The following is a 26,167-nucleotide window of genomic DNA, read 5'->3' as shown; positions in this document are numbered from 1 at the left end:
ATTTCTGTCTCTCTGTCATACCCTCATACCACCTGAATTACTGAAGATCTTTAAATCTGCTTTGACCAAATAGTAGTCTTAACTGTGCCTCTTCATAAGGAATCATTATTGTGGAATCATGGATTTCATGTGCAATTTTCCCCAATAATCAAAAAAGCTACATAATTGTACCCAGGGGCACCTGGCTGGCTCAGTCAGTAGAGTGTGTGACTCTTGACCTCAAGGTTGTGAGTTTGAACCCCATGTTGGGTATAGAGATTACTTAAAAATAAAATCTTAAAAAAAAAAAAAAAAGCTACGTAATTGTATCCTAAAACTTGTTCAGATATAGACCTCTAAAATTCATACGTGCATTCCCTTTTGAAATGATTCTGTTTGCCTGTAGGGATGAAGACGTGTGCACATTCACGCATCTACTCAAACAGAGAGCCAGGACTAGAATCCCCTGAGACACAAATGCTGGAGCTCTGACCTCTGCCCTTACTAAAATAAAGGAAGACTTGACTTTCAAACATGTTCCTCATTTTTATGCCAATTTCACTTCTCTTTTCTGTCTCTTTTCCTCATACCCAATTCCTGCTCATGCTCTGAAGCCCAGTGTGTTAAACCCACATTGTGCTATTGCTCTCTTCTTCTCTTCCCTCCTGTTGGGTGTAGTGTCTCTGTACCTCCTATGCCTATCATATGTACTATTTGGTGCTAAATCTTGTACTGCCTTTTGAAAAAAGATGTCTGATGAATTCACAGGCTTCTTGAGGACAAAGACTGTCGTGTGTGCCTCACAACCTTTAATACAATGCCCTACTCTATCAACACATGTTCAGTATTAATAGAATTCTGAAACAAAAATATTCTTTGATTGAACTGTGGCTATAGTTTTGTTTCATAATTTGCCTATAGTATTCCTCTTTTACTGCTTCAAATACTTTAGAGATGGAAATGACCTTCATAATTCAGTTGATATTTCTCCCTTCTACAAACAAGTTCATATTTTTGCAGTTTGAGATTGCAGCCTGGTGAAACCGTCCCAGTCTCCTACACACCATATTGTGTCAATGCTCCTAGAGTCTTATGAGTGATCACTGATGTCGAGAAAAGAAGAACGAGTGTCAGGTTTTCTTATATACCTGTATACCTGTTTTCAGTATTTCTTGTAATACTCCAGACTTATTACAATTAATGAGTAGCATAACAATTTCATCTTACAAGACTCCCTGGATTCTCTTTCCTCAGGTCAAAATCCAGTTTTGAAGGTGCCTCTTTAGGAAGCGATAAGAATGACTGTAAAACAGAGAGCAAAAATGAATCTAAGATGGACAGGAAAAAGTATTCGTCTTCCAGCCAGGTAACTTGGGAAGGCGGTGCATGTCATGTCAGATGGTGGTGGGAGCACTAACGGCAAGGGAAGGAAAGAACCCAAGTGTGCATCTTCCTGCTGGTCAGGACTCATGCAGGCAGAGATTGTAGAGAATCTGGGAGAAAAGGATGTAGTTCTTTCTGTTGATTCTTAATCAGTATCGCACTTCACCACTGACCTTTCTATGTATCTTGGCCAGTGATGAGTTCCATGCTGTGACCCCTAACCTTGACAAGCGCCCTAAGAGCAAGGACCCACACAGTCGTGTGCTGGTCTAATAATCAGCCAAGACCAGGAGAGCTGCGATAGCCTTGCATTAACATTAAAGAGTCTGATATGGCCCCTGCAATGAATAGAAGGCTACCCAACTGCACCCAGAGGAGGGAAACTGTGAACAGGGTCATGCTTCTCATCCAGGAGTAGTTTAGTTCTGCCCAAAAACACACCCAGATGGGTGTCAAAGCCCAGTTCTGTGTCTTAGAGTGTGGCATACTTACTGGGGTCAATGGTTTGAGGTTGTTACGGACACTTCACCCCTAAATACTTGAATACATGTTTCCTAAGAACTAGAACAACAACAAAAAATCCCCTACTGGTATACAAAAGAAATGTAACTAAACAGTAAACATATAAAAATATTACTAATATACAATCCATTTCAGATCTCTATAATTGTCTCAGTAGCCTTTGTAAATGTGTTTTGCTCCCTTTCTCTCTAATCCAATCCAGAAGCACATACTGCATTTATCTGTCACTTTTTATATAGGTCATTCCCACGACCCTTTTTTTTTTTTTTTTTTTGTCTTTTATTACATTCACATTTTTGATGACTTCATGTTTCAAGTTTTTTGTTCTTTTGGATTTTTTTTTTCTTTTTGGCCCATGTTATTTTTAAATCAAGTCATGTAACCGATGTTCACTGTAGCCATTAAAAAAATCAATCAATCTCAGGAAAGCCCCCATGGAATACCAAGCTTTAATCCAAGTAACTTTCTGGATGCAAAATGTGCTTTTAGGAGGCAGTGTGAAATGACCTACTTTACGTGAGGTGTTTATAAAATAGCTGACTTGCAGGGACCATCTATCATCTGCATGACCTTGCTAAAGCTCTTCCTTAAAGCAATACTGAGACCAGTGCTGCCATTGAGATGACTCCTAGTTTGGATAATAAAACATGAAGGGCCTGCTTGTACTCTCTCTCTGTTCTGCTCATAAGAGCTGTTTTTTTTTTTTTTTTTTTTTTAATATCAAAAGCATCCTGTCAGGCAGAGGTCCTGTGAAAGGAGGACCAGTTCTACCTCTTAGCTCTGTGGCGCCAGTTAAGTGACTCAGTTTCCCTGAGGCACCCCGTCCAGACCCATGGAATGGGGACATGAGTTCCCCAGGTAATTTGGGGGATGATATTTGTGAAGGCTCATTACCAAATGTAAATTGCTGGCTGTACGTTGTTGTTTTCACAGCTGTGGAAACACATGCTTTCTCCCACCCTAGAGAGTCCTCTCCCCCTGACACTGGCTAAGGAAATACCCTTGCAACAGAAGTAGTGAGAGTGACAATAACAGGTGATGGTGGGTCTTTTAGATGGATTGTCCCATTTAGGCCTTACGGCAGCCCTCTGGGACAGGTAGTGTATTTGCCCGCTGGCACAGAAGAGGAATCTGAGGCTCAGCGAGGCTAACTCACTTGGCCAAAATCATACACCAAAGGAGAGATTTAGCCAAGACTTGAACTCAGGTTTATCTGATCTTTTAGCCACTGCCCTCCTCTAACAGTCCTTGTATCTTTAGTGGCCTGGGATTTTCTGCCCTCCCTGGTGAGATACCTTGGAGTTTCATGTCATTTTTCATTTGGAACATCCTTGTTGAGCCACCTGGGCAGAACGATGACCACCAGCTGCAGCATGGTCAGATGTCTGTCCGTCTGTCCAACCAGCAAGTCACTAATCTTGTTGGAAAATGAAAGCTTGGTGTCCTGCCTACTTTGAATGGTTGTGTCAAAGACTATAAGATCAAAGAGAAGGAATTCCTAAAGACACTATAACAAGGGAGGGGATATTTGTTATGTAATTTATTTATTTTAAAGATTTATTTATTTGAGAGAAAGAGCATGAGCAGGGGGAGGAGCAAAGGGAAAGAGAGAATCTACAAGCAGACTTCACGCTGAGCAGGGAGCCCGATGTGAGGCTCGAGCTCAGGACCCTGAGATCATCACCTGAGCTAAAATCAAGAGTCGGGTGCTTAACCGACTGAGCCACCGAGGCACCCCTTGTTGTGTAATCTAAATTGAAGTTAAAATTTGCGATGTTTCACCAAGAAATGCAAGTTGTGACGCCTGTGTTGTGTTCTTGTTGTAGTATAAGGCAAATATGCACTTCCACAAGTTGTTTCTTGACGTCCCAACTGAAGAACCACTGAGGCAAAGTAAGTTCTAACCTGCTTGACTTACTTGAAAAGAAGGTTTTCAAGGCTAATTGGTTTGGGTGTAGAAAGTGGGCTCCCATCTGGGGACTGCATCACCAGGGGGAACAGGTTTTGAAAGTCATGATGTAGCAGGGATGCCAGCTTCATTCAGCTTTCACCAAGCACCTTGAAAGGTAAGAGAGTAGAATGGGAATCTGAATCCCTCCAAATGATAGGGAACCCTCCACGATGGTTCCAGAATGATTCCTCACCTTCTGTATTGACTGTGTATGGGTTGTCCTGAGATTTAAGATAATGAGACTAGAAGAGAGGCCATTGGAAGAAGACTGAAAAGAAGCACAGATCCTCATGCATGGATAGGTGTCGATCCCTACACTATGCAGGGTGTGACAATCACACCCAAATGCCCTGCCCAGTATACCAGCGAAGACCTACTCTGCTCCTCTTAGGTTCATTAGGACCAGCGTTCCATTCTGGCCTCTCTGTATACAAATGTTAATTAAGCAGAATGCTGGATTCCTGCCATGATGGCCAAACATGTGGATCACATGCTCTTCCCACACTGAGACTATCAATTTCGAAAGGAGTCATTAGTGACGGTCCCAAGAGTGCCATCATTAGCACAAAGTGACACACCTTCCTAAATAGAGATGTTGAAACTCCATTCTTGAACTCCCATTTGTAGTGATAGACTTGCCATTTTATACTGAAGCATATAAGACTTTGAATTAAAAAACAAACTCTCATCCCCGTAGCTTTACTCACTAAAGATGACTGATAAAGACATAAAAGATCTTTTGAGTATATTATCTCTGCCAGTCCTGAGGAACCAACACACTTATATAATTTTTGTTTCATATGGAAATTTTAAAAAATATTTAATTTATTTGAGAGAGAGAGAGCATGAGCAGGGGGACGGGCAGAGGGAGAAGGAGAAGCAAACTCCCCACTGAACAGAAAGCCCCACTTAGGACTCAATCCCAGGACCCCAGGATCATGACCTGAGCTGAAAGTGGACACTTAACTGATCAAACCCCCCAGATGCCCCTTATATGGAAATTTTAAGTGCTCTTAAACCTGTATTTATTTTCCCAGGTTTTACCTGTGCTCTACAGAAAGAGATACTATACCAGGGGAAGCTCTTTGTATCAGAAAACTGGATTTGTTTTCATTCCAAGGTCTTTGGAAAAGATACTAAGGTTAGTATAATTTTTTTAAAAGAAACCTATTCACTTTATTCTATATTGTGAATATCAAGAGTTTTAAGCATAGCAATGTTTATAAATATTCACTGTTATTATACCTTTATATCTTTATTTCCTTTGTCATAGTTCTAATTATTACAGGTCCTAAATGCCTCTCAATGACATTAACTTCCCTTTTTCCCTAAAGACCACTCTCAGTTTATTTCCTTATATATGTAGATCTCTCCCACAACCCTATGCTAAATCCTTTCTATCTACCCAGATGTCACCAGAGAACTTTCAAAGCTGCCCATTCAGGGAGTGTGCCATAGTTTGTTTCAAAGAAATATATTGGGGATCCCTGGGTGGCTCAGCGGTTTGGCGCCTGCCTTTGGCCCAGGGCGCGATCCTGGAGACCCAGGATCAAGTCCCACGTCGGGCTCTCAGCATGGAGCCTGCTTCTCCCTCTGCCTGTGTCTCTGCCCCCCCCCCCCCTCTCTCTCTCTCTGTCTATCATGAATAAATAAATAAAACCTTGAAAAAAAAAAAAGAAATATATTAAGCCCAAGACCATTTTCTTAATAAATGTCGATGTTGACACTGTGTTCCTATCAGTTACCTCAGAGACACATAGAAACAAATAAGTCGGTTATTAGAACTCACTTTGTACCATCGCCAGCACCAAATGAGCAGGAATTGTAAAATTTAGGGCCTGAGTCACACATCCACATTTCCCGGTGGACAACAGGTGACAACTTTTCATTCTCATGAAACAGATTCGAGGGACCACAGGCCCAAGACACCTGTGCTATTAAAGAGGACTGCCTGAAGGAATTGGCAGTTTTCCCAAGCCGCTGCCTTCTAAAGAAAGGACCTTAGGACTGTGTCATAAGAAGGAAAAAGATAATTCCATCCCACTGACATTCTTACCTTTTGACCTGCAAATGTCACACCACAGTTCACTCAGGCCACTAGAATAAGGAGTCCGAGAAACTTCTTAGGTTTGCGTGACCTTCTGACTCATGATTATGAATAAGCAGCTTCTATATTCATGAAGTCACTGGCTGAAAAGCTTTTGTTTTGAGTGGTAGATAGGTTTTATTTAAATATTCTCCCTAAAGCCCCTGGCAATCTCTTAGATAATGACTGTGTAACAAAGACAATGGAAATTCTTGATGTTGTTGGTGTCGGGTCAGCAGGCTAGCACACTGTTCTGTAGGTCAGACATGTTATTTTAATGTTGTTCCGTAATTTAGGTAGAGTTGTGGCTAGACAAACATATTTTGATAAACAGTATTACCTGAATCAGTACAACGAAAAGCAACATTAAGCAGTATTCCACCATATTTCTAGATATATCAATTAAAAGGACTTGTTCAGAGTGGGGAAAGGATTGGGTAGCAGGGATCTCCAATTCAGTGTGATAAGATAATTCTCAAGAATTTAGACAGAGCCAATGCCTCTGACCAAAGCAGCAGGGTTGGAGATATTAGTGAACAAAGAATGAGCCTTTATTAATGGATGGAGGAAATCTTAAACTCAGTAAGTGCAGTTTGAAGCCAGTGTGATCCTAGCGATGGTTTTAAAGTCTAACATCTACCTAAGAGAGACCTAACCACACAAAAAAAGGAAAAAGGAGTGGTGTAACACACTGGTTTTTCAAAGACGCAACATGGCGGAGTTGCTTTTGCATGTGCCATAGCTAATCTTAGAGACAAGAGATTAAAAATTATCAGGGGGTGGGAACATAAGAACCACGGTAGTGACTTATACACTTCTTCCCTTCTGAGGATGGTGCCAAGGAGATTGGAGCTTCAGATCTGTGCCAGAATTGCTGTACTGCCAACAGAACTGGATCCAACACCATCCAGTATGAACTAAAGGCAATCAAACAATTCACTCTAGGAAGGGAAATTTTCTAAACACCGTACTCTCAAAAAATATGAAGTGCAGCCTTAATGTAATCAAGACCTTTTGGTCAACAGCATTTTCAGATGCTAGTCAAATTAAATGTGTGCATGAGATTCCATTCAGTCTCAAACTGAAAAATGATTTATGCTATTTTCACATGTGATCTGTTTGTCATTTTATACTGAGGAAGTAGTTGATTGAAAATTCCTTAAGAGTGTTCTATGCCTTAGATTATGAAAAAAAAAAAATAACAAATTTATAGCACCTAGTCTCTGTGTTTGTGTCGCTGCTCTGAAACAAAATTAGATTCATTTTTATATCTTCATCCATCTTTGTAGACCTTAATTTTCTTTCCCAAAGTTATCCCAGCTTGTAACTTCTGAGTTATCTCCTACACTTCAGGATTTGTGCAGTAGAGTTCATTGGCAAAATAGGTTTTAGGAAATGTCCCATTAAGATTAGCCCCAGGGGCTCAGTGAGCGTCTGCCTTTGGCCCAGGGGGTGATCCTGGGGTCCTGGGATCCAGTCCCATATTGGGCTCCCTGCAGGGAGCCTGCTTCTCCCTCTGCCTATGTCTCTGTCTCTCTCACTGTGTCTCTCATGGATAAATAAAATCTTTTTTAAAAAAAAGATTAGCTCCTTGTTCAGGACGTGTGGGTGGCTCAGCAATTGAGCATCTGCCTTTGGCTCAGGGCCTGATCCTGGGGTCCAGGATCGAGTCCTGCATCAGGCTTCCTGCAGGGAGCCTGCTTCTCCCTCTGCCTGTGTCTCTGCCTCTCTCTGTCTCTCATGACATTTATTATTTATTTAATTACTAAATTAAAAATCTTAAAAAAAAAAAAGATTAGCCCCTCGTTCTTACATAGTCTTCCATTCTGGAACTTTGAGGGGCAGTAGAACATACCCATCTCATAAACCTATATATGGGAATGCAAGTATTCAGAATTAAAAGCTCATCTTTCTTCCCCCAAGCTGGCAGTACTAACCTAAGCCCCTCCTCTTCCCCACTAACCTTGTTGCTCTCTTTTAGAATATGTGAAGCATTTTTACAAAATAGATGTTCAAGTGAGTGTGTGTACTTGTGGAGGGAGTCAGGTTGCTTTACCACGGATGTGTGTGACTATGTTTTCCAGGATCAAAGTGATACCATCCATTTCTCTTTGAAACCAAGGAGGGTTGGAGGGATATAACATAAAAGTATTGGAACATCTATTCTTCATGGTATCTGGTACATGCTTTTAGTACATTGTATGAAAAAGAATCCATATTTTGGATTAGATTGGTTCAAATCTCATCATTGTAACCTTTGACAAGTCACATACCTCTCTAAACAAATGTCTAATCTCTTAGAATATGTACTTCATAGGGCTGTCCTAATTAAGTGACTTTCTCAATTGGAGAGAATCTCCAATTCTCTATTGTTTGGATCAGAAAAGTTAGAGTTCTTTTATTTCACCTATCCTCTTTTTATGAGATGGATGAGGAAACGATTTTTTTTTAATATGGAACACTTGATGAATTTGCACTTATCCTTGTGCAGGGGACATGCTAATCTTCTCTGTATCATTCCAGTTTTAGTATATGTGCTGCCAAAGTGAACACAATAAATCACTTTCTTAATGAGTGCTAGGCATTTTCCAAATATTATCTCACTTAATCCACAGAAAATCCTGGGAAGCAGATAAGAGTATCTACACTTTACACATCTAGAAACTGAGGCTTACAAAAGGCAGCTTGTAAGGTTGAGTGGGTCACGCAGATAGAGTGGGCCTTAAAAAGTAAAACAGCCCATTGTTTTATCAGCAAAATGGGTTTATTCAGGGATAGCAGAGAAATTGCAATTTGAGCCATGCAAGCTATGGCAGAGCATAGGCAAGTCTGGAGATCAAGGGAGAAAAATGTTAAATTACAGAGAAAGGGAGGAAGTTGGGAGAGGTTGCTTGGGACAAAAGTCCATTGAAGAGAAGGGAGCATTCAAGCGTTCTCATTGGCTGAGCTTGCTGCTGAGGAGAAATCCTGCCCTCCTCCAGCTGGGTTGGGCAGTAAAAGTGGGCTTCTCTTTTGCAGTCTGCAACCGAGGACCAGAGTAGTGCATGAGAGCGCCCCCTTCTGGCCTCCAGACTCCATTTTAATTTTTTTTAATTATTTGTTTTTATTTAAATTCAGTTTGCCTATACTACCCAGTGTCCAGAGTCCATTTTAAATGAGGTGTCCTTTATTGAGTTGCAGAATAGTAACAGAACTGAGAATTCAGGTCGCAGACTTTTGTCCAGTAGTGGTTTCACTACATCAGTGCTATTCAACGTTTTCCTTGCCCACATGTGCCTAAGGTTATAGAAGAGCAGGGTATGCAGAGATTAGCCCTAAATGGATGACCACAAGCACATAACTTCTTTAGAGCCTTGGGCCTGTCTTTAAGATGGCTCTGTATTTTGCATTCATTCCCTTGTCTCAAGATAAGAGTTTCTCACCAAGCCCTTGAGTAGGATTGATGATGTAAATTTACCCTCTGGCTTTGTAAACAGAACTTTGAGAAGATGCTCACTTTTCTTCTTGGAGGCTGGAGAGCTTACTGGGGGGGGAAGGGGGACGGGGGTTGATTTTTCTCAGTTAAACCATTTAAAAATTTTTTTCCTTCAACATGAAGATTTGAAGTCCTGTTCAGCAAAGCCTGAACCAGTATTAACTGATTCTGTTTCAGATCTCTATTCCAGTCTTCTCAGTCACCCTAATAAAGAAAACCAAAACTGCCCTTCTGGTGCCAAATGCCCTGATTATAGCAACAGTCACAGACCGGGTAAGTACACCTCACAGCGAGGGCACCTTAGCTTTGTCCTGTTTGTATCTTGTTTTCCCCTCATTATAATTGTTGACAGTTTTGAATTTCCTGCTGACTTAATTATACTTGCTTGACTGAGGTCAAAAAAATAAAATTCTGGGGATCCCTGGGTGGCTCAGTGGTTTAGCGCCTGCCTTCGGCCCAGGGCATGATCCTTGAGTCCCGGGATCGAGTCCCCATGTCAGGCTCCCTGCGTGGAGCCTGCTTCTCTCTCTGCTCTCTCTCTCTCTCTCTGTGTGTGTCTCTCATGGATAAATAAAATCTTTAAAAAACAAAATTCTTTCCCAGCTTCCCTTTCCCTAACATCTCTTAGAACGGGCAAAATTGATGAATATATTCCGTTTTAATATTTCAAACAGCCACCACCACCACATTGGTGAGGCTGGGGGGATACTGAAGAGTCTCTGGGGGGGGGTACCCACCCTCCACAGAACCTTCCTTGGTCCCTCTCCAGAGCCATCCCCAAATACATAATATATACATGCTTGCCATGCACATTCAGCTTTAGGACTACTTTCTTGGCTTCCAGGTTGCTTTAAGTACTTTTCTTCCATATAGAAATTCTAGAGCTGCTCCAGATTGTTGGGCTGCCACAAACATTTGCAACCAGAAATATTTGCATTGAGAGTGGTGTTTATTTCAATTTGGCCAGAAAGAAGGAATGGAGTAGTTAGTTCTTAACGCATTTTTCACTTGAAATTTTTTAATATTTTGCCTACTATTTCTATGAAAGCATAAAAGCTGCTGTCCATTTCTAACCATACTGAATAAATTGAAGTAGAAAGGGAGGTGGAGGAAAGATAAAAGAGGCTATTCTGATGAGGTAGGAAATAGGTTAATATTTGGAAAAAAAAAATTTTTTTAATACTAATGGCTAACAAGCATCAAGTACTTTTCACCAGGCATATGCTAAATACTTTCCTTCTATTTTCATGTTGATTCAACACTGCCATCTAGGAGGGGTAAGTGTTAAGAAAACCAAGGGGCACCTGGGACACTTCAGTTACTTGAGCATCCAACTCTTGGTTTTGGCTCAGGTCATGATCTCAGGATCATGGGATTGAGCCCCACATCAGCAGAGAGTCTGCTTGAGATTCTCTCTCTCCCTATCCCCTCCCACCTCTCTCTCTCTCTCTCTCTCTCTCTCTGTCAATAAAAAAATCCTATAAAAAAAAAAAAGGAAAATCAAAAGTAAACTGAAGCCAAGAGTGGTTGAATAGTTTGCCTATTGTCACCCACTTCTAAGTATCAGAGTCAGACTTTGCAACTAGGTCTAATGTTAACTACTTTGGAATACGTACTTGCTAGGGAAGCATATCAAGTGATCAAGTGGTCTTGTTGAGTGAAAGGGATAATCACAAACTTCTGGAAAGGGATCTGAAAAGATCAAATAGATGGAGAAAGAGTGAGTTCTAATATTTTCTTCATATACTGTTCATGGTAAAATTATTTTTCCTTGTCATTTGTCTCCAAAGTACTTGCCGAGTCTGATTTCACTTCTTTCCCATCGCTTATGTATTTGCATTCACTAGAAAATCTCCATATTTGTACAAGGGACGGTCTGGAAGTAGCTTGAAACAGAACAAGCCTGTGAGAGCCTCTGGGAAATGTTTAGTGGAAATCTAGGTCAGAACAGAGAAAGAGGACCCTTGGGAACTGTTAAATACCTTGAAAGAAAGAGGGTGGTGGTGGTAGGGAATAAGCTTTAAAGAGGTTCTAGCAAATATCACTAGCCTTTTTTTTTTTTTTTTTTTTTTTTTTTTTAGTGTCCAGGTCCTTTCCTGCCTGTGCTTGTTTGTTTGGAGCATCAATGTTAGCATATTGAAGCCTTCATGTTGCTCTCTGTTGCTTTATTACTTAAATGGGGTCTGAGGGTTTTGTTGCTCTTGTGGGGGAAGTGGGGGAATAGGTTTGGTTTATTCCAGAAATGGAATTTAAAAATGTGTGAGTGAATGAGACTGTAAACCAGAAAACAGTCTCCATCATTTGAAAATGAAAAGAAAAAAATACACATATATAAGATTATATTATATATTCTTAATATATCTATATATATAATATATAATAACTACTGTTTATATTCTACATATACTATTTATATATAAAATATATATTTAAATGTATAGATATATTTATAAATTTTGCACTCTCACTTCTTTTCAGGTAGTATCTGTTAACAATGACTGTTTTGTTTTTCAGTACATATTTGTCTCCTTACTCTCCAGAGATTCTACTTACAAGCTACTAAAATCTGTGTGTGGACACTTAGAAGTGAGTACAACCTCCCTCGGCTCCTTTGCTGTCTCCTCTCTGTATTTCCTGTGGTTTTGTAGTTGATTTGGGTTTTCATTTTGTTTCAATAATTTCAGAATATGAGCGTCGGGAACAGTCCCAACCCATCTTCTCTGGAAAACAGTTTCCGGGCTGACCGCCCTTCCTCTCTGCCTCTGGTGAGTTGCCTACGTAACTATCTGAATGCAACAGAAATGAAATGTGTCCCACAATCATATTTATCTTATACCATGACTGGGGGAGAGACAGAGAGTAGGACCTTAATATCTGAGGTAAAATGAAGACCCAGGGCACTTCTGTGCTGAAGAATAGGGTGGGAAACGGGGGGAGAGAGGAGGCCATAAACTGTTTTCAATTAATTGAAAAGAAAAATAAATAAATAAAAAAAATAAAGTAATTGAAAAGCTGTCCTGCAAAAGGAACGTGATAGTGGGCTGTCTGGTCAAGTGAGTGGTCGGTGGAGGTGTTCGTAAAACTTTGCTGTCTTTCCTTGTCAGTGTTATTTTAGAGGAATTCACCAGTCTCTTAAGGTAGCGGCATGATTCATCCCCACGAATTGCTGTGTTCCAGGCACTGTGCTAGTGTATGCTACAAGGACACTAAGAAAAATCAAAACTAGTTCTTGGCTTCTAAGACTTTATAGCTTAGTAGAAAACATGAGGAATATCCAGAAATAATTGTAAAAGAACTCTATAGTGACTAAGTGAAAGAGTTTTTTTCTTTAGACTTTGTTGACTGTATAGTAAATCTCCAGTGGAAAGTAGTTCCCCCTATTTGTACAAGATTTATACCTATGATGGTATAATGTCATCCCGAGACTCCTAACCATATTTATTTCAGGTGATTATTCCAAATTGTTTACTGTTAAATGTTGGGATACCCTGGGTACAGTGGTAAGAGCCCATGCTTTTAACATCTACAGATATGTTTTGAGAGCTGTTAAAAAATACAGGAATTGAAAACATATACATATAAAAGTTTTGCAGGAATGTTCACAGCAGGCACACCTAGGTGGCTTAGTTGGTTTAAGTGTCTGCCTTCAGCTCAGGTTATGATCTCGGGGTCCTGAATGAGCCCCATATCAGGCTCCCTGCTCAGTGGGGAGTCTGCTTCACCCTCTGTTTCTGTATACTTTCTATCTCTTAGGTGAATGGGTAAAATCTTACAAACAAACAAAAAAAAATGTTCACAAAAAAAAAAAAAGAAAGAAAAAAAATGTTCACAACTGCACTGTTCATAATAGCCAAAAAAAAAAAAAAAAAAAGTAGAAACAATCCTAATGTCCATCATTTGCAGAATGGGTAAATAAAATGTGATATGTCCATAAAATAGAATATTATTTGACCATATAAAGGAAGGAATACTGACACATGCAACATGGACGAACCTTGGAAACATGATGCTAAGCAAAAGAAGCTAGACACAAAAGGCCACATATGCTACAATTCCATTTATATGAAAAGTCTGAGATAAATCAATAGAGACAGAAAATTAGTGGTTGCCAAGGGATGGGGGAGGGAGAAATTAGGAGTAACTGCTAACAGGTAAAGGGTTTCACTTTGAAGGTAGTGGAAATGTTCTGAAATAAGACAGTGGTGATGGCTGCATGAAAATTGTGATTATTTTAAAAACCACTAAATTGCATGCTTTAAATGATGACTTACATTACATGACTTTTATCTCAATTAAAAAAATACCTTGGGGGACAAAAAAGTAATGGGAAGTCATACAAAATAAAAGACAACACATAGGATTTAGAATCCAACAAACTGAGTTTCAAATCTGGGTTCCACCCAGCTGAGTTATGGTATCAGACAAGCTCTTTACCTGCTGTGACTCAATTTCTTCATCCAGCAAAATGCCAACCCCATGATGTAGCCATGAAGATTAAGTGCAGTAGTCAAGGAGCTTCTGCAAACTGCCTGCTACATGATAGGTCTTCAGTCAATAATTATGATATTGAGGAGACTTGAATTCTTCAACTTTCTATCCCCTATAAATTCCTGCATGAAATTGAAATGAGTTGTTGAAATGATCAAAAGATAGCTAGTTTAAGCCGAAGGGTGGGTCATTTCCTTACATGAGGAATCTCTTCATTTGGCAGCTAACTTAACTGAAAATCTCAACCTACTTGGAACTTCCCCAGAGACACTTTAATGACACCAATAGTCCCATCAGTTCTTAAGCATTTGGGGGAAACAAGTAGGATATAAAGTAAAAGAGCCCTGCTTTTTCCCTACTGCTCACCCCTCTACCCTCTGTCTCTAATTCAAAAGTGATAGTACGGACTCTTAATTTGGTTGGGGTTTGGGGAAGCTAAAACCTTCCTTTCAGTGTCTCATTTGTTAAACCCATTTTTCCTTTCACTTCCAACACCTTTTTTAAAACTCGGATTTAAAGAATACCTTTGCATGTAGAACATGTACTTAGAAAACTGTGCATCTGTTTGTTCTTGTATAGGTTTCTGTGTCAATCACTTTTTCTCATTACAAAGTGCTAATGAGATTTCTCCAGTTCTACCCTAGAAGGTTTGCAATCATCAGCAGTTCAACTTTTTTTCTAGTTATTTGTTGTTTCCAACAAGTTGGCCACTGTTGACAGAATTCTAACCGCCCAGAAAAATCCGTTTCGGTCACCAGATACCCTGATCTGTTGAGGAAATCCCAGTGGTATGGAGTAATCCTCCCTTCTTTTTCAGTATTTTATAGGTCAGGCCCAAGTGAAAGGGCTGACAGTTACAGAGTCCTGTCTGTTCAATGAGGGGAATTTAACTCTGTACACTTCATTGTTTCCTTTCAGGATTTCAACGATGAATTCTCAGATCTGGATGGAGTGGTTCGACAAAGGCGGCAAGAGATGGAAGGATACAGCAGTTCTGGCTCTCAGACTCCTGAATCTGAGAACTCCCGAGGTCTGAGACATTTCTTTGTCAACTAAAATAGAATGTTCCACAAAACATCCTCGTCTCACCCCTGTCAAACAAAAACAAAACCCAACAAAACCACCTTGTCAATTCATTAAGAAGGGACTAATTATCAATTAATAATTGAGAAGGGACTCTGGAGAAAGGATGGCTTGAAAGTTTAGGTAAAAGGAATTGTTTACATGGTAAATATCCATTTCTCTTTACACACATTCAATATGTGTCTCTTAAATTGACACAATATTAGGGTGGTTTAAAGAGAAAAAACACAAAATGTTTTTTCTTTTTACCTCTTCCTTCAATCATATTATTCACTGTTATAGCTGAATGGCCCCCATGAGTCAGTGGGCTAAGAACAGACTGTCTTTATATCATTATGTTACTTGCCTAAGCATTGAATTTCAATACCTATCCAGGGAACCAACTTGTGAGAAGATGTATTTATAGTCTCAGCCTTTATGCATGTTGTGAGATTGATTTGCTTTGTGGTTGATCCTGTGTTTCTAAATGCATTGGGAAGAAACTTAGCCAGCCCCATTTTTGGCTTGATAGATTTCCATGTGACGGAATCCCAGACAGTTCTGAATGTCTCCAAGGGAGAAACAAAACCAGCTCGGGCAGATGCCCATGTGACTAGAGTACCTGAAGGAAAAGCCAAGAGTCTCCCTGTACATGGTAAGGAACAGAAGGTCTTGGATAGGGGACAGTGGCAGACATCTGCTTGTAACTTTTAAAGGGCCTATTTCAGGGGAACCTGGGCAGCTCAGTTGGTTGAGCATCCTACTCTTGGTTTTGGCTCATGTCACGATTTCAGGGTCCTAGGATCATTCCCCATGTCAAGGTCCATGCTCGGTGTAGAGTCTGCTTGGGAGTCTCTCTCTCCCTCTTTCTCTGCTCATGAGTGCTCTCTCTCACTCTCTAAAGAAATTAATTAAATCTCAAAAAAATAAATAAAAGCTCCTCATATTTTACTTTATGACTGCCTTTCATATCCCTCCCCTCCTTTCCTACTGTAGGTCTTTTTTCTTTGCATATTAATTCATGTATTCATTCAACAAACAGTATCCAATTCTCTGCTTTATCATCAGGGATATAAAGGTGAATAGCCTTCCTGGAAGTCCATTATTTTGAAAACTTTGAGATTGTTATTCAAAAATTGATGATAAAATTCAAATTACTGAATTGTTTATTTACTAATTATACTAATAACTGTTTACCAATTATACTGGTATGAGAGTTTTGTACACGATTCACTCCAGTGCAATGCTTGACACAGAGGATGCTCTCCGTAAATATGTAACATGTTGGAAGGAATTACAAGTACTGGTTAACGTGGAAGGCTTCAGTGAATGTTTTCTCTTGCAAGTACCTCTTCTCCATAGGGACTTTACTGGATAAGGGAGGTGTGTGGTAGTTTTAAACCTGTTCCTCTTTTCCTCCCCTAACAGGTCAGTCAGAAACCATTGGAGTCTTACACAAAGTCAAGTCTCAGACACGTACAACTCTGCACCATATTCTTATATTTTACGCAATTGTGTAAGTAGATGTATTTACTATGAGTGACATAAGAAAATGATTCAGTTCTCTAAAAGAATAATCTCACGCTTCCAAGAATCGTTGTAAATCTGTTATCTCTAATGTGACCCAAATCTTTCCTTTAACAGTTTTTGTCTCCTAGTCCAACATTTTTTTCCCTTATACTTAGGTCACATCCCCTTATTTAAATAAATAGAAGGGAGGAAGACCACAGTGTACCAATTCCAGCAAAGGACTAACTTCTGAGTGGATACTATTAATAAGAAAACTGTTCTGTGAATGCTGAAGCATCTTTGGCCTTTTACTATTTATTTTCTCATCTATCCCATGTCCTCTGGACAGAGGCCAAAACAACTTTAAAATATCTTCATCCCCTCTACTGAAAACTCAGGCAAAGACTTTAAAAAAATTCCCCCTCAGATTCCATTCCTGAACCAGTTGTTTTTCTGAAAATAAGCTGACCCAGTTCTAGGCTGTTCCTTACAACCCAGGAGGATGTGCCCAGTTTGGTTTCCAGATAAAGAAGGGAATTTGTGAGTCACCAGAGAACAAGACTGGGCACTCACTGGCTAGGCCCTCCTAGTACAGGACATAGCACCACTGGGAAAAGGAGCAGAGTCTGGCAATCCACTGTGGGCATGGCTGAGAGACCCTAGAAGGATGGCCATTGTTTGTAAGTTGAGGAACCTGGGCCAGAAGATTTTAAATCCTGTTCTAGCTCTCAAGTTTTGTGACAAGCATCAGCCCATTGAGAAAAGACCTTTCTCGGGATCCCTGGGTGGCGCAGCGGTTTGGTGCCTGCCTTTGGCCCAGGGCGTGATCCTGGAGACCCGGGATCGAGTCCCACGTCGGGCTCCCTGCATGGAGCCTGCTTCTACCTCTGCCTGTGTCTCTGCCTCTCTCTCTCTCTCTCTCTCTCTGTGTGTGTGTGTGACTATCATCAATAAATAAAAAATAAAAAAAAAAAGAGAGAAAAGACCTTTCTCAAGTCTCTTTGGCAAGTTAATTTTGGGGAATATGTTGCCTTCGGTGTACAACACTGGCTCTGAGTTTGTTGTTTTATGAATGTGAGTTCATCAACCTATTGAAAATCTCCCTTTCATCCCTTTCCAGGGTCTGTGCACTAATCATCTCCACCTTCTACATGAGATACAGAATTAATACTCTGGAAGAGAGGCTGGGGTCACTAACCTCCATTGTGGACACTCATCACGAGTAAGACGATTCCCTGCAGTGCCATCTGCTTGCTACTGAGACTACTATAATGTTTGGTGCTTACCATCCTTCTTAGCAAACATAAATTGAGGTTACATTCTGTATGAGACGTTTGGTTAAGGGTCTTTGTGGGAAGTAGTGGGGCAGGTGGGAGAGTCCTAGAAATGAACGCCCTGACTGAACAGTTCTTGAGTTGCTAAAGTGTTGCCAGTTTATCAAGAAACAAGCATACATTATCTTTTCTATTATCCTAAGACTCAGTTGTGACCTTGGCCCATTTATTAAAATATACCAGTTTATCTTAGTAAAATGGCAGTGGGAAAAAAAAATGGCAGTGGGTGAAGACATGAATAGCAAAGAAGCAATTCAAGTAACTCAGCTTATTTAGCATATATTAACTCTTTATATTAATTCATATATTTATGAAACTTTTTTTAATTTATGAAACTCTTGACCACTTTGAAGATCTCTGTAACTAGTAATAGCTGAATGCATCTGTGAAGGTTTTTCCATCACAGTCATGTTTAACATTCCTGACGTAATTAAACCTATTCACACACAAAGCTCTTTTCTTTAAATCCATATACATGAGGATTTTGATGCATTACCTAAAAAGTAAAATAAATTAATCCATGTTAGAAAGCATACTTTTAACCCAAGTTCTTTTTCTTTAAACTTTTGGGTTGTGGATTTTTTTTTTCATTTATTTATTTAAATAATCTCTTCACCCATGTGGGCCTCAAACTCATGACCCAGAGATCAAGAGTTGAATGGTCTTCTGACTGAGCCAGCCATGTGCCTAACCAAGTTTTAAAAGTAGAGATACTCATTTACAGAGTTTGTACCACATGCTAGAGACTCTATTAGAATAGATATATACATGCACAAATGCAGTTTTCTCTCATTTTATGTTCACCATAACCCTTTAAGATAACTTTTATTCCCATTTTATAGATGAGGAAACTGAGACCTAGAGAAATAATTTAATGTCTTACAGTTTGTAATAAAATCAGGACACAGATGCAAGTCTGTATGACTACAAGGATAGGCTTTCTAGTCTATCAATGGCTTGGTTGTGATGTACAGCTTAGCAACTGCATCAGGCTAGAGTGTGCTTCAGAATCATCTGGATGGCTTATGAAAACAGACTGCAGGGCTCATCCCCAGAGTTTCTGATGCACTCGATCTGAGGGCCTGAGAATTTGCATTTCTGTCAAGTTAACAGATGATGTTGATGGTGCCAGCCTGGGTCTAAACTTGGAGAATGATTATACTATGCCATTCTGTGGCCTCTTTATGCTCAAATAACTACCTTAAAGTCTTGTTCTGTGGCTTACATGTCTATTGGCATTTAGGGTTTTTTTGAACCATATATATACCTTTGAGCCATTAATACAAAAGCATAAAGAATGGCCTGGAATAGATTTATACTCTGCCCTTATTTCCTCTCTCCCATCTTGTTCAAAATGTTAACATACCTAGTCTACCCTAATCTAACATTCCCTCCTAGTTCACTATCATATACAAGGTTGATTTTTTTTTTTTAATATACCTCATAATTTTTTAGGAAATGAACCTCCTATTATCATTTTGTTAACTTGGAGATAAAGCGGAAACTCTGCTAACAAGCACAAAAGGAATATTCATTCTACTATTTAAATAATCAACCCAGGAACAAATACCAGAAATCAAGATTATTTATGACTGATGGGAAGAAGATGTTCATAAGGAACTTTCAGAGGACCTAAGCTTCTTTTCCTATCTTTCTTCCTCCAAAGTGATCCAGCCATAACTGCCCAGTAGGTAGACCCACACTTGTAACTGGATTGGTTAGTTGTCACAGTTCATTCCTTTTACCTGCTTTGTTGGTACATCTGTAGCCTATACACTGTCAGAATTTCATGCTGATCCTTCAGTTCTGTGGGTCTCAGTTCCCTCCTCTAAATACTCAAAGATTCCGGGGGATCCCTGGGTGGCGCAGCGGTTTGGCGCCTGCCTTTGGCCCAGGGTGCGATCCTGGAGACCCGGGATTGAGTCCCGCGTCGGGCTCCCGGTGCATGGAGCCTGCTTCTCCCTCTGCCTGTGTCTCTGCCTCTCTCTCTCTCTGTGACTATCATAAATAAATAAAAAATTAAAAAAAAAATACTCAAAGATTCCAATTCAGTTTCCTGTTTGGAATCTAAGATTTTGATAGTATGCCTCAGGGATAAAGAAAGAACCATTTGTTTTTAGTAATAGTAAACAGAAAAACATCTGATTGCTTTTTTAATGTTTAGTCGATCCTCAGTCATTTACCAGTACCTGTGTAAAATAATCAGACCCATTATTGCCATATAAAAACCAAATGGCTGGGGTGCCTGGATAGCTCAGTCGGTTAAGCATTCCACTCTTGTTTTCGGCTCAGGTCATGATCTCAGGGTGGTGAGATCGAGCCCCAGGTTGGACTCCTCCCTCAGCAGGGAGTCTGCATGAGATTCCCTCTGCCCTTCCCCCTGCTCGTATGCTCTCTCTCTCTCTCTCAAATAAATAAAATCTTTAAAAAAAAATAAAATGTCATTTATTTATTCATGAGAGACACAGGCAGAGGGAGAAGCAGGCTTCCTGCAAGGAGCCTGATGTGGAACTTGATCCCGGGATCACATTCTGAGCAGAAGGCAGATGCTCAACTGCTGAGCCACCCAGGTGTCCCAATAAATGACATTTTAAAATAAATAAAAACCTAGTGCTGGGATGCCTGGGTGGCTCAGCAGTTGAGCATCTGCTTTCAGCTCAGGTCATAATCCCAAAATTCCAGATCGAGCCACACATGCAAGGAGCCTGCTTCTCCCTCTGCCTGTGTCTCTGCCTTTTCTTTGTGTCTCTCATGAATAAATAAATAAAATCCTTAAAAGGAAAAAAAAAAAAACCTAATAGCTAAAAATAAATTACAACCAAGAAATACGGAAAGGGGATACAGACCACAGTTCTTAACCTTAACATGAAAATCTGATAAACAGCTTTAGACCACTCCTCCAGGAAAATGTACCGACAGCTCTGAGTTTCCTAGTTTTAGCTGGCGTAGGACCCCAGTGGGCCCTGGGGGAAGAGCCCATGCCAAAAATAGTTCAAATGGTAAACACTGAATACATCTGTTAGATTATAAGAACAGTTACATGGGCATAGCAAGTCTCAAAAAAAAGAACTACAAAAGTCTCACACTTCAGGAACAATTTCATTAAAGACCTTCCTGCACATTCTTGGGACACCTGGGGGGCTCAGTGGTTGAGGGTCTGCCTTCATCCCAGGACGTAATCCTGGGGTCCTGGGATCGAGTCCTACATCGGGCTCCCTGCGGGGAACCTGCTTCTCCCTCTGTCTGTGTCTCTGCCTCTCTCTCTCTCTCTCTGTCTCTCATGAATAAATAAATAAAATCTTTTAAAAATTTAAAATACCTTCCTACACATTCTGAAAAGTTCCTATGTGTAAATGGCCCCTCCTCCCATAAAAAATAAGTCTGTGGCTGAGAAGAGCACCAATTGTTGTAGATTTCTGCTGTGGTGAAGATAGGGCGGGTGTCAGAGGTTACCAAGAGGTCTAAGAAGCCATGTGCTGGAGCAGAATTGCCTGATTTTTGTGGGGAAGCCAAGGCACAACAGCAACACTTCAACAAAAATAGCTTCAGAGGCTTCCCGCTGAGCTTTCAGGATTCCTGCAGAGCCTTTCTGGTACTAGCAAGTTAAACGCGCGCGCACACGTGCGCACGCACTCTCTCTCTCTCTCTCTCTCTACTACCCTAGCGGAGTGTTCTGTTCAAATAAATGTAAAGCATGTTCATTCCACTTATTTTGTCACCCCTGCCCACAATAAATTTTCTCTTTGTTCCTACAGACAGACAGCACCATCCGGCCTGGGGTCACAAGTACAATTAAATGTGGAAGTCCTCTGCCAGGAGCTCACGGCTAACATAATCAAATTAGAAAAGGTGACTCATTTATTTCCTGTGTTGAGGCAGGAGCCAGAGTGCCTGTGGATTGCCATAGAGCAGGGGTTACACACACAAACACTTTCGGGGTGTAAGGGAGCAGCCTCAGTGACCAAACCCAGCCAGGGGATTTCATGGTACATGTGAAAGAGGTTTGTTTGTTTTTTTCCCCCCACACTAAGAAATGGGCTTCAATCTCATTCTCCTTGTGGATGGGTCTTTAGCTTTTCCTCCTTAGTTAGAAATATTTCTCTCTCCCACAAGGGCCCCATGGCAAGTGACTCAGTGGAGGGACACGGCAGGGAGTGTCCTGACCACAGAGTGAGCCTGGCTCCATCCAGGCTGATTGTTGCCATACATGAAATACTGTATTCAGTCTCAGTTATAAGCCCTGCCAGATCGACATCCCTCTTCTGTCAACATCCCTCTTCTGTCCAACAGAGAAAGAGTCAAAGTTTCAAAGTAACTCACTCTTGAGGAGACACGCAAAGTTGGCAGATCTGGCTCTGACTCCAAAGTTAGGTTTGCTGCTCCTCACCATCTGTCTCCTGAGGCCCTGCCAGTGAAGCCAGTGATGGACCTTTGCCCTCTAAGAGTATCTTCCAGTAGGGCAATTTTAGAGCAGATCTGTCCTTAAGCCTGCGTCATTCTTTGAAGTCAGTAGGAGGGTGAACAAGAAGGTGGGCTCCGTAGAAACAGCCCAGAGTTAAACCAAATTAACATTTCTTAACTTCTCCTTTCAGTAGTCTATCTCCTGCATCTGGCAGTTTGGTTCGGCCCTAAATCCTAAGGAAAGGTTTAAAGTGAAGGGTTCAGTTCAAACCGCTACCACAAATGCCCAGTATTTGGTGGCTTTCCCTAAGTGCAGTTATGCTTACTTGGCAAGACACGTGAACTACAAATGTGTCCAATTATGTTGGTTTTGCTAGACTAACTGGTATTTAGAATTCAACTACTCGAGTATTGAGAGCAAAGCAATCTCCAGAGTTCAGTTCTAAACCCAAGCATGACATCTAATTCCTATTGAATCTGTGGATGAACTTGGAAACTTTTTCTTGTCTTTTAAATCCAAAATCATCCCAGAGAAGGTCTGATGTAGCCACCAGAAGTGTTTTCTTTTCTAAAATGTTAGTTGCTGAGAATTGAGGATACTTTTTTTTTCTTTAAATGAAATGCTTACACATGTTTGGCTTCCATGCTAGCCTAGAGAATGGGGTGGTGTTCATTTTCTGGGTTGTTCACGCTGGCAAACGGTATTCTTTGGACCAGAAGCACACAGAATCCTACCACTCCCTTGTGCATTTTTTCCCACTCTTGCGCCAGGCCTAGCTAGGGTACCACATGCTGTAAGGAGGGCCAGAAAACAGGAGAACCTGTCCACAGCAGGCCGACAGCTGGCCACGTCTGGTACATCCTGGCTGAGTGTCCGATGGAGGCCAGCTCCTCGACGAGGAGGCCCTGCTGTACCAACAGAAACCTCAGCCCCCTGAGCAGAAGCAGTCAAAAGTCGAGTTGGGCCCAAATGCCTGTGTTGAAGTTCTGAAAAGCTATATGTTGCACACTGCTCCAAGGACTCTATACATCTTTGATAACATCCTTAATGACTTACTTCTTTGTGGTCTGCTCATTTTCTGTGATTACACTGTAGCCACCAAAGAAAAATACTCCCTAACATCTGGGGGCCAGGTGGCCTAGTCTATTCCCTTACCTCTGGTTTCCTTACATCTCAGTATTTTGGGAATATCTGTGAGCCTGATCACATAGTCCCGTATCTCTCTCTCCCTACCTGGCCCCACCTGTCCCTTACTCATTGGCATACACATATTAGATCCTTTCCTCTTTGCCAACCCTCTGTGCCTGAGGGAAATCATAGGCTTTTTCTACAAAGTCTGGAGCCCCTGGGTGGCTCAGTCTGTTGAGCATCAAACTCTTGGTTTCAAGCTCAGGTAGTGATCTCAGAGTTGTGAGTTCAAACCCTGCATTGGGCTCCACACTCAGCAGGGAGTCTACTTGAGATTCTCTCTCCCTCTCCCTCTGCCCCTCCCCCAACTCATGCTCACACCGTCAAAAAAAACCACATATATATATATAATCTTTCTTTTGTTCCATGGAGTTCCTCACTCATCACAGTATTGCTCGTTGAAAATTCCTTGCTCAGAATTCTTTACATTCGTTTACTCAACAAACATCTACTGAGCACATTTTTATTGTCCAACACGGTATCATAGTTTTCAGATCCAAAGATACGTCATGCCTGTGAAATTCAGTCTTCTGGGAAATGTGTAATATCTAGTAGGAGTGTTAAACATTGATGATTTGAATCAGACACCACATGACACACAGGCTCTGTAAGGATCAGTTTCCCATTATCTCTGCATTTAGGTCACACTTGGCGTTGCCAGGGCTTTTGTTCTTTTTCTTCCATCTGATTTCTCTTGGTCTCTCCTGACATTATCATCTTGGTGCTACTCTTTCTGTTTTAGCCCTATCTTTTTTTTTTTTTTCATTTTAAAGTGGATTATCAGCAGAGTTTGATTCCACTAAGAAGCATTTGCCTGATCTAAAACCTGGGGGGTAGCTTTTATTCAAAGAAGAGATGAATCTCGGGCAACCTGGGTGGCTCAGTGGTAGAGCCTTTGCCTTGGGCTCAGGTCATGATCCCAGGCTCCTGGGATTGAGTCCCACATTGGACTCCCTGCAGGGAGCCTGCTTCTCCCTCTGCCTATGTCTCTGCCTCTCTCTGTGTGTCTCTCATGAATAAATAAAATCTTTAAAAAAAAAAAAAGTCAAACATTATCTAGGTCATGGCAAACAGGTCCTTGATATACTCCATTCTATTTAATAACAGGAACTTCTCTCTCATTCTTTCAAGATACAAAACAACCTACAGAAGCTGCTTGAGAATGGTGACTGACAGACTGGATGGTTCAGACCAACATGATACCTCGTGCTTCCCTTTGAAGAGAAGGTGCTCCCCTGGACATTGTTGTGGCACGCTCCCTGCTGGCCAGAGGAGCGATGGGCATCCCCAGCCACATCCGCACTTGGAGGTCTCCAGCTCAGGAAAGGGGGGAAGGGGGAGGAATTCTGGTTCCTGTGCAATAAACATTGACCCTGACTCTGAGGAGGTTTTCAGTGCTGCTGCCTGAAGAAAACAGACCCATCTCTGGAAGTCTCAGGAAGGGTCTGGTGGACACTCTCTCAGATGATTGTGGTTTCCACAGTCATCATGACTGTGTCAGCAAACACACTCCACTCCATGCATTTTTAGTCCTTTTCATGCTACTTTTCTCTCCTTTACACCCCCCCTGAACCAACCTTCGAACTAAGGGATAGATCTCATGCCAAAAACTGGATACTGTCCTTTCGAGAATTAGCCATGACTCTCCAAAACAGACTTGCCTCTGACAACACCAGCAGCATTTTTTTTCCGTTCCTGCCCCTTCTGCTGTTCTCTTGTGCTTTAAATCACCCTGTGTATCTTCTTAAGTGAGTACGAGCAAGAATATCACAGAGCAGATTAAAAATACCCTGTTTATGTTTTGTTGTGTTCCTATAACTAATACTAAATTGGACTGATCATCACACCCACCCCAGATCCAGAATCTGTGACACATGCAACTTAAGTATTAAATTAAACTTACTCTGAAACCAAAACTAATCTTTCTTTAAACCAAAAAGTACAATATGATTTGATACTGGATGAAAAACTGACTTTTCAAGTTTACAGGACTCTTAGTTTTGAAAAACAGGATGCCCATATGGAATGCTGAAACGCCTCTTAGCATGACAAATGCCTGCTTCTCTCTCTTGTTGACTAAAGAAGTAACTGGTGGTCTGCTAACTTGTATTTAACGTATCGGTTGGCTGGTTTTTATTAATTATTTAGATACCTTAAATCTGTAATATAAATGATACTGTTTCTATTGGCAATGCATTTTATAATCATTTCTATGAAATGTACTTTGTTTAATCAGATAAGCTAATAAATGAATTGGTTACATCATTTATATTTGTTAGCCTGCTGGACATGAACTGTGCCTGGTGCACCCCCTGGCTTTTAATAAATACTCATTGGTTAAAATGCCCTGCTAATAACACTGTGTTTTGTCTGTTTGTAAGCCCTTTTAACTAAGACAACATGCCTTTTTAACTGTTTTTCATCTCCTCCCCACTACTTCCAACTCACTCACCTATGCTTCTTTCCTCCCAAGTATTCATTTCAAAACTCAAAAATTACTTAAATTCTGGGGTTGTATTGATACAGGGAAAAGAAAATGAATTCTGGGGGCACCTGGGTGGCTCAATGGTTAAGCATCTGCCTGTAATCCCAGGGTCTTGGAATCGAGTCCTGCATCGGGCTCCCCCTCACCCCCCGGGAGCCTGCTTCTCCCTCTGCCTGTGTCTCTGCTTCTCTCTCTCTCTGTCTCTCATGAATAAATAAAAATAAAATATTTTATAAAAAAAGTCTGAAATCAAAGGCTTTATTCCTGGGTCCACATTTTATGAGCTGTATGACCTGAGGATTT

General features: G+C 40.8%; 1 protein-coding gene and 1 non-coding gene across 5 annotated transcripts in view; one reads left to right on the top strand and one right to left on the bottom strand.

Annotated features, from left to right (window-relative positions):
• Nucleotides 1-25,733, top strand: part of GRAMD2B (GRAM domain containing 2B) — a 110,806-nt gene extending 85,073 nt beyond the window's left edge. For 2 of the 4 annotated variants that reach the window (XM_025995007.2, XM_025995009.2), the window contains exons 3-14: nt 1,234-1,345; nt 3,711-3,777; nt 4,873-4,976; nt 9,574-9,669; nt 11,911-11,982; nt 12,081-12,161; nt 14,803-14,914; nt 15,479-15,601; nt 16,375-16,462; nt 17,576-17,677; nt 21,545-21,638; nt 24,511-25,733. In XM_025995007.2, coding sequence (XP_025850792.1) covers nt 1,234-1,345; nt 3,711-3,777; nt 4,873-4,976; nt 9,574-9,669; nt 11,911-11,982; nt 12,081-12,161; nt 14,803-14,914; nt 15,479-15,601; nt 16,375-16,462; nt 17,576-17,677; nt 21,545-21,638; nt 24,511-24,552 — 1,093 coding nt within the window. In that variant the 3' untranslated portion in view covers nt 24,553-25,733. The remainder of the gene's footprint in view (nt 1-1,233; nt 1,346-3,710; nt 3,778-4,872; nt 4,977-9,573; nt 9,670-11,910; nt 11,983-12,080; nt 12,162-14,802; nt 14,915-15,478; nt 15,602-16,374; nt 16,463-17,575; nt 17,678-21,544; nt 21,639-24,510) is intronic. The other 2 variants (XM_025995004.2, XM_025995006.2) reach the window with 1 other exon arrangement.
• LOC112917169 (U6 spliceosomal RNA) lies at nt 8,369-8,474 on the bottom strand. Its single transcript, XR_003234425.1, has one exon. It is a non-coding gene; the product is annotated as a U6 spliceosomal RNA (small nuclear RNA).
• Nucleotides 25,734-26,167: the final 434 nt, after the last annotated feature.

The sequence above is a fragment of the Vulpes vulpes genome, chromosome 12 (genome assembly GCF_048418805.1).
Source record: "Vulpes vulpes isolate BD-2025 chromosome 12, VulVul3, whole genome shotgun sequence".
NCBI classification, from domain to species: domain Eukaryota; kingdom Metazoa; phylum Chordata; class Mammalia; order Carnivora; family Canidae; genus Vulpes; species Vulpes vulpes.
The sequence above is the reverse complement of the archived record's forward strand: the minus strand, read 5'-3'. Positions and strand labels throughout refer to the sequence as shown.